We start from the raw sequence: 10,468 nt of genomic DNA, 5'->3' as shown, positions 1-10,468 counted from the left end.
ACCTTTAAAATTTTGTTTTCTTTCTCTTTTATCCTCACTAGTTTTTTACTCTCTCTCTATATATATTTATCTCACTGTATCTATATGTTTCGCTCTCTCTTTTTTTTCTCTATCTATCTATTTCCCCTTCCTCTCTCTCTCTCTCTCTCTCTCTCTCTCTTTCTCTCCCTCACTCTCTCGCTCTCTCTCTCTCTCTCTCTCTCTCTCTCCCTCTCAATCTCTCTTTCTCTCTCTCTATCCCCCTTTCTCTCTCTTACTCTCTCTACCTCCATCTCTCTCTCTCTCCGTTTTCTCTCTATATATATATATATATATATATATATATATATATATATATATATATATATCCCTCTCTCCCTCCCTCCCCCTCCCTCTCTCTCTCTCTCTCTCCTCTGTTTCTCTCTCCATCAGTCTCTCTATCTTTATCGCTCTCTCTCTCCCTCTCTCTCTCTATCAGTCTCTCTATCTCCCCCCCCCCTCTCTCCCTCCCTCTCTCCCTCCCTCCCTCCCTCCCTCCCTCCCTCCCTCCTCCCTCCCTCCCTCCCTCTCTCTCTCTCTCTCTCTCATCTCTCTCTCTCTCTCTCTCTCTCTCTCTCTCTCTCTCTCTCTCTCTCTCTCTCTCTCTCTCTCTCTCTCTCTCTCTCTCTCTCTCTCTCTCTCTCTCTCCCTCTCCCCCCTTTACCCTTCACGCCTCACTTTTCCTGCTCTGTCATCTAATTTTCTCTTATTTCTTCGCCGTTTTTATATGCTTTATTGCATTATCCCTGACTTTATTTTTCCTCTTCTGTAGTGTGGTTCGCTCGAGTGTGTTTGTGTGCGTGGGGGGAGATGAGGATGTGTATGTGTGTTCGTCTCTACGTGTGCGCGTTTCTTTGTCTATCTAATATTTCAAAATTCCTTTTCTCCTCACTTAATGTCGGATGCCTTTCTTTTATCATGATAGAGGAGAGAAGAAAACTGCGGTCGAGGCAACACCACAATCTCCGAGGCCGGTTTTAGAATCGGGTTGAGATGTTGACTTTGCCGCTGATTGCGCGCTGGCTACTTTGTGTTACAGCATCGGCGTTCATGTCTACGGTTGACTCACGGCCAGACTGGGTGCAAGTATAGGTGGGTTTGCGAAAATCTCTCGTTTTCCTCTTTCGTTTCTTCAGGGATGTTCGAAATTCCTTCCGATAACGATTTAGGACCGTAGGAGGGAGGAACGGCCGAGATAGTGGGCTTGGAACGACCGGAATCGGAGAGTATAATTTGAGATCATTTATATCTTAGGATAAACCCGTCAACTTCCGCTCCGTGGACGAGGGCGGGGCATCAGCCAATGCGATCGGGGGTTCGCAGTTTTTCTCCTCCTCTCCTCCGTTGTTTGGACTATCGGGGATTTGCTCTTGGAATATGGTAAAAACGGGGAAAATAATATATATTTGATACTTGATTTGAGTTATGTTCTTAAAGATACGTGGTAGCGGATACTGCATGGCGAATCTGGATCGCCGTCTGACTCTCCTTTTCCCCCCGCGCATCGATGTGTTTTTAGTGATATCTTGGAAAGTTTGTGTAAGTGGCCGAAGTCGGTATATGATCTCCAAGTGTAAAAGAAGAGTGTCATTTTCATCACTTTCTTCTATTTTTAGTTTTATCACTTCCCAAGTTGTGGCAAACTATAAGTTGAGTGTGATATATGAAGTACATGTGACCTCCGACACCTAAGAGTTGCCATGCGCCAATATTCCATGGACGTGACTCTCTTTTCTTATTAAAAATTCCACTTTCCTGGTCTTATAATCGCGAGATTTCTTTCTGTATTAATGAATTCATTATTCTTTTACAATATATTTACGTCTGCTACATGGACACAACGTGTAAAGGGGTAATACTTGGTTATAAAATTGCGCTCTCCTCCTACGAGCAGTTGCCAGATAGGTACGGCGACTTCAACTGGCTCGACGGGTCAACGTGTTTGCCAGATCAGAATGTATACTTGCGGGGTTTTGTCGGCAGTTTCCTTCAGTTCTTAACGGGTATTTGCGATAATATTAGTTCCTCGAGTGTTCATTCGAACGGAGATACATTTTTCGAATAAGTGAAATTTAACATAAAGATCTTGCAGAGTTTTAGAAGAAAAATAAAAGAGTTCCGCCTAAATACGCGTGGCAACAGTTGGCGGGTCAGCTGAGGAGTCTCGGTCGTGTCCCGCGGTTAGTGTATCCTGGGACACGGTCGATAGTGGACGTACGCAGCCGGGACAGATCAACATGGGTCATGCTTTTCCACGATTGTAGTATGGTGCCCGTGCAAAAGATTTTCACATGTGACGTTAACAGTGGACTGCTTGGTGACTGTCATCTGATCAACTGCACATTATCACAGTGGAAGCGATATTCGTGAATGGGATAATACGATTACGTGCAAACTTTACATATAAATATTATTTTCCCGTTGATTGTGTATCGCCCGTAGCGACTTCAACGCAGGTGCTGTAGGCGCGTGGGTGGACATTAGATTCACCTTTCTAGTCAAGACCAACCATTTGTTTAGATTTCTATTTATTTATTATAATATGTATGTGGATTTCCTGCCCCCGCCAAACAAGATGGGCATCAAGTCACTGAAGACGCTTACCAAACCCACTAAGTCAGGTAAGAAAACTTTATCTCTTCATCTGTGTCTTTATTAATTTGATCCGTGTTTTGGGGGAAAGAAATGATCGAGTTTATTATTTTTTCCCGTCAGTTTTGGATTTATTTCCCGGTGTGAAACTACAGTGCTGTCGAGAGATACTGAAGATTTGTTGTTGTTTTTTACATTGTGTGGACCAGTTGGAGAATGGTCTTGTGCGACGCAGTGTTAAGGGGGAGGCGTTCTTACAAGAAAAGAGTGAGATCTTGCGGAGGCGAAGGCACTCACGAAGCACCGTCCGCCTTCCCTTCCTCTGATACGGGAATAAAAGGAAAAAATCCGAGAAGTGCGTAGTTGAGAGATAAATTGCATTATGCGATGGAAGAGGCCCTCCCTTCGTCTCCCTTCCCCTCTGGGACGCTACCTGTAACCTCTGCCCCCTCCCCCCGCTTCCGGCCGTCCCCTGCGCGCTCCCCTCCTCCCTGTCCCCCTCTCCCCCCGCCATCCTTCACGCCATTCCCTGTTCGTCTTTGATACGCATAAACCTCGTTCCTTGTGGAGATAGAACTTGCGGCGAATGATATTTGCCGTCGGTACACATTCGTCAGAAATTTTTTTAAACATCATCGTCGTCTTTATGAGAGAAAAATAGACTAAAAGCTCGACTTCCGGCGGGTGGAGCTCTGGAGAGCTAGGCCCCGCCCACTCGGTCTCCCCAACCCGCCGCCGTCCCCAGGGGGCGGAGCTTACCGCCTCTACTCTTTTTCAGGGCCCGGGATATAACCTTTTTATATAAAATTTGACCCTGTGTCCATAAGCGGTGGAAAGGCTTTGGCGAAAGTTGAAAAGAATATTTGGAAAGTACAAATCCGATCGTCTTTCCCGATTTTGGTCCGTGAAGCAAAAGTGTGACTTCGAGATCCGTCCGATGAGAGTTTTTCACTGTCCCGGCAGTTCCTTTCCTCGAATTCGGTAAAGTCTCCGCCATGTTGATGCTCCAAAACATGCATCTCATGATGTTCGTTTGCCATCTTTAATTTCTTTTTCTCCCACACGGGCTCTTCCGGTGGCTGGTCCGGAGGGGAGGTCATGTTTCACCAGCAGCCTCCCTCCCCCCCTTAATCTAGGGTGTCATTCTCCCTTCGCCCCTCCATCCTCACCTCTGCGCGAGCCCTTCGCATCTTCACGTTCTGTCCTGGTGCGTCGCGATGCCTCTTGCCCGGAATGGCGACCGCGGTGGACCGAATTGTGTCGCCGTCGGTGATCTACCTTCGCCTTCGCCTCCTGGTCCTTTTATTTTTAGATCCGATTGGTATTCTGTCGGAAAGCCGCCTCTCGCGATGAATATGCGGGTCAGGGAGCACACGCTTTGCTGGATATAACCCAGGTATACCTCGGCAGTGAGTGAGACGTGTTTGATTTACCGTATATCTGGCACCAGCCGATGGTAATGGGTGTCATCCGGCCGCTGGGGGGGAGGGGGAGGGGAGGAAGGGCTTAGTGGAGAGTGTGGGGAGGGAAGGAGGGAGGGAGGGCACAGCGCCCGGCCACCACGCAAAGTGGCCAAATGGTGGAGGGGGCAGGCGGAGGCCCCGGGGAGGATGCCCCCTGAGGCCCCCGGGCACCATGATATATATTATCAGTGCCGAGGCAGGTTCGGACCGCCCGCTCGGACGGTGGATGGCTTGCGTGTGTCCGTCTCTTGTCACTTGCGTGTGCCCGCCTTCCTCTTTGCTCGGAAGACGCAAATGGTCTCGCCGGCCTCGAGGACTGGAAGGCCCAAGCCACCGACTGCGCATAGGAGGAAGGCCCAAGGATCGACGTGCACCTCCCTGTACAACGCTTTGTCCTGTCGCTGAAATTTCCACGGGCCTCTGCCTCCGCTGCCTGGATTCTGTGCTAAGACTTCGCTGTGAGACTCATCCTTGCCCCATCTTCTCACAAGACATTTCCTCCTTTCTCACGCGTGTCCTTTCCCTTTCTTCCTATCCCTCTCTGTCTATTTTTTTTCTTTCTCTCCCTCTCCTCTTCCTCTTCTGTTCCCCCAAACCCATCGCTTCCAGCTCAGTCCATCTCCTTCCACCCTCTCCATCCGCGGGCCTTATGCGTTCTCTCGCGCCATACAGCTCCGCTTCCTTCTTGTGCCCGACAACAAAAGTGGGCTACAATTGTGCGGTCGAGTTTTAAATCTCCTCCTTTTGGGTGTGTAAACTTCCAGAGTCCGGCCATTTTAACTTCTCATTGTGTCGGCGCTTTATCCGTGTTCACTCGATGCGACGCGGATGATTCGGCTATTGTGGGCGGCCATTCTTCGGCTCGCTCGCCCGGCCTTTCGCGCCCATTTCCGACGGCCCCCCTTGGTGCCCCGATTTTTCCCCTGCCCCGCCTCTTGTGGCAGTGTAAGCAGATATTTGTAATTTGTTTATCGTTCTGGACGATTATGCTGTATCAATTTACCCGTCGAGCAGCTCGCGGGCGGGCGGGGAGAGGGTTGGCGAGGCGTGTCCGTGATCTTGCGGGCGGCTCCATTATTGACGTGGTCCGGCGATGGCTAGTTAATTCCTCTTTATGTAACGCGCGGGTCCGGGTTGGGTTACGGCGTGACTTAAGAAGGAAATCCAGAAAAGACGCCAAGAACAGCGTTACCAATAAGCCCTCGGGATTATCGGAACTGGATTGGCTGCGCTGTTTGGGTTGTCTCTGTCCCTGACGAAGGCGCTGCCGATTCCATGGGGGGGGGGGGTATTGTTGTGTCCCCGATGATCTTCCCGACGAGAGGTTTCCTGCGGCGGCCGAGGGCGTAGAAGCACACGCATATGTTGGCATCAAAGACGTGGTTGTTGGCAGAGGGCGGTGGTGAGTTGAGTGGGGGGGGGGGGGTTAAGGGGCAGTTGAATGATAAACTTTTATTATACAGCCACCACCTGTTGACTGGTGTGGTGGGGGCGGGAGGGGGAGGGCCGCCTTGATGCCTTGTTAAGGACGAGGATGACCAGCGTTGGTCAGTATGATGGTAGTAGTACTGGGCGCAGCGCTGGTAATTTTGAAGCAGGAGACAGCAGCCCTAGATATTCCTGGCCACAGAGAAGGCAAAGCCGGTCACCAGCGCGGCAATGTTCGCCACCATGGTGGCACTATCACATCCTCCAGCCCTCCCAGGGTAGTGCAGGATTGAGGTGGGGGGGGGGGATCCTAGCTAATAAATCGCTCACTAGACCATCATGGAGGCGAGGCCTAACACGGTCCCTAACACTCGCCTCTCTCATGACAATGTGTACCGGTGGCGCTGTCCTCATTGTTCTCATGATGGTGGTTACTCTCGCTTCACTCTCATGCACACTCAATGCCACTTAATCTCGTACTCACTCTTGTGCACTCACTCTCATGCATAAACACTCGGCAACTCTCCCAGCACCTTGTGGCAATACGTTCATGAAACAAACGCAGAAACATACACTTATAGGCGGGCGCACGCGCGCAGATGCACGCTCGTAGGCAAAGCAAACTGCATTAAAGAATATAAGCACAATTTTTATTAAATACACACACGTGGACGTTCACGCACGGACACACTACATATTTATACACAAACACACACACGTACACGCGCTCGCACATGCACACAAATACACGCGCGTTTCCGGTGGTTCCCGGACCTCCTCGAGAGAGGGGTCGAGCGTTTCATTTTATGTGCATATTTACGCGCAGTGTAGACTCGTAGCGAATGTATCGGCCCTTGGATCCTGTGCGGGACTTGGGGGGATTTCTTTGTGAGATGTCGCTCGTCGCCGTCAGTATTCTCGTGTAAGTCAGCGAGTGCTTCGCCGGCCCCGTGGGTCAGCCCGCCGAGGTTCCTGCCAGAGAGGGCGGAGGGGAGCATGGGAGAGGGACTCATTACGGCCGGAGCGTAATATGGAGGTTCCGCCGAACGCGCCGCAGCGAGCGTGATGTATCATAACAGGTTATCAACACAGTCCGTCATCAGGCCGGCAACCCGACACGGCCGTCATTTGGCGTGTAACATGGCGGACCATCAAGTGAACGCAGTCATTCACAAAGACTCAGCTTGGTGGTAAATGAGTGAATCAGTTGGGAGGAAGTGGGTGTAAAAACTGCCACAAGCCGCGGGGCAGAGCAGGGGCGGCAGCCATCCCTCCGCCCCAACACCTACGTGGACCGCATTTCGCTCTCGTAACACAACCCGCACTTTGTGACGGGATCGCGTCCCTCGCCCGATCCCCGGGACGCAGCGCTCTGGATTCGGCGGCGCCCAATCTGCACGATGTCGGAGGGCGTAACGCTCGAGGGCTAGCAACCAGGGCCAGGTCACGGGGCGCGGCGACGATGGCGACGAGGACGACCTCGGGCCGGGAATGGTCGTCGGCCGAGGAGCAGTTCGGAGCCGTGCCGGCAGAGAAACAAAGAAAGTGTATCGGCGGTAACGGGAGAGTGCGGGGAGGAAGTAGCCAAAAAAGTGGGTTGGATCAGGCGGAGGAGGCGATGCCCAGCGGCCGCCCTGCGTCACCAGCCCCCTCGGCTGCGCCACCACACCCGGGGACAACAGGTAACTGTTATGTGTTATTTACCTTAGTGAGAACTGGAAAAGGATGTTCCTTTAGGTGTGTTCGTATGCAAGAGTCTGCTGGCTAAAGTTTTATTAGCTGCAAATAACCAGTCCTATCGGAAGCCCGTTATGTGCGAAGTGATAATGCCGTAATTTGTTATTCTAACGCGGCACCAGGAGCAGCACCAGGGGCGTAGCGGCAACAGCCGCCGGGTCCTTCTCAAGGGTCAGGGCAGCGACAACGCCTGCGAATGCTTGGATGTGTCGTTGCGAGCCATGTTATGAGGGCGACGGGCGCGGGCGGCCCGACTCGCCAGGATCCGAGGAATCCCCTACGGCCACTTGTACGCGCGAGGCAAAGTTCCTGTGACCCGCCGCCTGACCCTTGCGTGGGAGCCCCAGCCTGGGGGACCTCCGGAGCCCGAGGGAGTATCCGAGGGAGCGCGGGCCCGCTGCTCGCCTCTTGGCTCCCACGGGGGAGGCGAGGCTTCCACCAGGATTCAATGAGCCCAGGGGGGCCCTCCAACAGCAAGCAGGAACCTGGGGTGAAGCGTGGGCGTGGGGGCGGGACATCGGCAGCGTCGGGCGGGCGGGTGAAGATGTTGAATAACACGAGTGCGACCGTGGGCAGGATCCGGTACCTGTCAGCAACTGGTACACTCGGTGCGCTTGTGGAAGCGTCTGGATACATCCGATGACAAGGATGGGAGAAATGGCTGCTTGCAAACAAGTCCTGTTTTGTGGATTTTTCTTTCCGCTTCCCTCCCTCGCCACTTTTGCTCTTGGTAACCATTGCGTGAGCCCTTTTCCTTATCCTCCGACTCCCCTCCCCCTTTCTCCCTCTTTCTCTTACCTCCCCCCCCCCCCAGCCCCACCTCGCTCCCTCCCTTCCTTCCCAACCTCAGCCTCCCTCCCATGCCCTCTGACCCGCGGTGACCCAAGCCTTCCGTGCCACACTGGGAAACGCGCTCGCTCGTCCCATCCAGATTGGTGCTTTTCCAGGGTCTCGACTGCAGGTAGCGAGAGAGCACCGTGGGACGACCCCGGCCGTGGTGCCCCCTCGCGCTCTTGCACCTCTCCCCCCTCCCCCCTCCTCCTCACTCTTTTGCACCCCCCTCTCCCTCACTCTCTTGCTACCCCCCCTCCCCCTCACTCTCTTGCTACCCCCCCCTCCCCCTCACTCTCTTGCTACCCCCCCCCTCTCCTCACTACCTTGCAACCCCCCCCCCTCCCCATCGCTCTCCTTGCACCACCCCATTCCCCGTGCGTCTCCCCCTTCCCCCTTCCCCAGTCTTCTATCCTCCACTTCCTTCCCTTACACCCTCCTGAGCTGTCTGATGCTGTTGATGTTTCGGTGATACTTTTGTTGTGGCGCGATTGGCCTAGATTCGTGGGAGAGAGAGAGACAGACAGACAGACAGACAGACGGATACACAGCAATGCAGAGACACAGACACAGACGCACAAAGACAAACAGACAAAGAGCGCCGATGCTAGGGAGAGAAATAGGGGTACGAGGGGTTCGTCGGGGTGTTGCTTCATGCTCGGGTTTCCCCACTCGAGCCGGGGGCGAGGAGTCATCCTCTCTTTCCCCACTCTATCACCCCGCGTTGATGTGTCATAAGTGTTGACGACCTCGCACGAAGATGAGTTCGTTGTGCGCTGCGTGACGCCAGGGTCTTCTCACCTGTTTGAGGAATCGTCACTCACCTGTCTGCCACTTCAATTCATTCATGGCTTTTGGTTCAGTTCCTGGGCTTATTTTTTATATGTTGATGTTTACCGACGAGTCATAATACGGTGAATCAAATTAAAACGTTTTCGTAAATATAAAAAGAAACGACACGAAATAGGCTTGAACGCGATCTGCACCAGCTATAGTTCATAACTGGTATTCCGCGGAAGACCGCCATAGAAGAAGAGAGGAACGGTGGCTTCTGTGGCGTCTACCTGTTAATGAGTGAACTGTAGCTCCTCTCCCGGGCATTGAGCATTCATCAAACGCCCGGACATGCCTGAAAAAAGGTTCCCACAACTGCCATCTGACACGTAAACTCCATCACGGGCCGATTCGGGCAAGAGAGCGGGCGAGCGGCGGAAAAAGAAGACCCGGTCAGACTCAATATGTAAACAGGCATTTAAACTTCATCATCACACAGAGCGTAGTGTGTCCGCCGACGATCACTTCGGCTGGGTGAATGTGGTAATTATTCTTTTTATTGACCGAGGAATCGCCAAGCGTGATCGAAATAATCGAGTGCGAAAAGGGAATGCGTTCGGACCTCCTGCCGGCGGGGCGAGAGGCACGGATGACAAACACGCCTCTGATGGCCAGCTGAGTGGTGCCCCGGGAGGAGGACGGGGGCGCGGGCGGGAAGGGAAGGGAGGAGAGGCGCTGCCGGCGAGGGGGGCGATGCTACTGATGGGGGATGAGGCCGCGGGGATGCTAATGACACTGCAGGTACCACTGGCGGGAGGAGGAAGGGATGCCGTTGGGGCAGGATGCAGGGGAGACTCCTGACGGCGAGATACGGCTTCCGAAGGGAGGAAGGGGAGGGGACGGGGCGAGGAGGGGCGCGGAAGGGATGGCGATTCTATGGAACAGGAACACGGTAGTGGATTCTGACCATGTTTTGTCATTCGAACACAGGGAAGGTAAACGCGAGACTTTATCAAGATTCTCGTCTTGGGAGGGAGAAAGGGAGGGGACGGCTGCCAGGTAGACCAGGGGACACACACACACACACACACACACACACACACACACACACACACACACACACACACACACACACACACACACACACACACACACACATACATACACACATACACACACACACACACACACATACACACGCACACGCAAAAGCACATGCACATGCACACGTACACGCACACGCACGCGCGCGCGCGCACACACACACGTACACGCACACGCACGCGCGCGCGCGCACACACACACACACACACACACACACACACACACACACACACACACACACACACACACACACACACACACACACACACACACACACGAGTCACCGACCTACCCGCGGGTCAACGGCAATAACTCATCATCACCTCTACAGTATATATATATATATATATATCTCACACCATGTAATTTCTCTTGATAAATGAGGGAGAGAAAGTTGGTGGAGGATCGGCCCTGTGGATGGGGGTGGAGGTACGGGGGTATGAGGGTGAGGAGTTGGAAGAATATGAGGAATGGGAGTGATAAAAGATGGGTGTGAGAGAAAGGAGAAATAGAGGAAGTGG

The 10,468-nt window shown here is 53.0% G+C and overlaps 2 protein-coding genes across 16 annotated transcripts in view; both read left to right on the top strand.

Annotated features, from left to right (window-relative positions):
• LOC113807056 (kelch-like protein 5) overlaps positions 1 to 10,468 on the top strand; it is a 408,426-nt gene that overhangs the window by 255,555 nt on the left and 142,403 nt on the right. The window lies entirely within an intron of this gene.
• Positions 1 to 10,468, top strand: part of pnt (ETS transcription factor pointed) — a 211,952-nt gene that overhangs the window by 145,055 nt on the left and 56,429 nt on the right. The window contains exon 1 of one of the 15 annotated variants that reach the window (XM_027354796.2): positions 2,203 to 2,639. The exons of 13 other annotated variants lie outside the window; for them this stretch is intronic. In XM_027354796.2, the coding sequence (XP_027210597.1) occupies positions 2,561 to 2,639 (79 nt within the window). In that variant the 5' untranslated portion in view covers positions 2,203 to 2,560. Of the gene's footprint in view, positions 1 to 2,202; positions 2,640 to 10,468 lie in introns of those variants that run through there. One more of the 15 variants, XM_027354797.2, reaches the window with a different exon arrangement.

The sequence above is a fragment of the Penaeus vannamei genome, chromosome 13 (genome assembly GCF_042767895.1).
Source record: "Penaeus vannamei isolate JL-2024 chromosome 13, ASM4276789v1, whole genome shotgun sequence".
NCBI lineage: Eukaryota > Metazoa > Arthropoda > Malacostraca > Decapoda > Penaeidae > Penaeus > Penaeus vannamei.
This window is presented reverse-complemented; position numbering and strand designations above follow the sequence as displayed.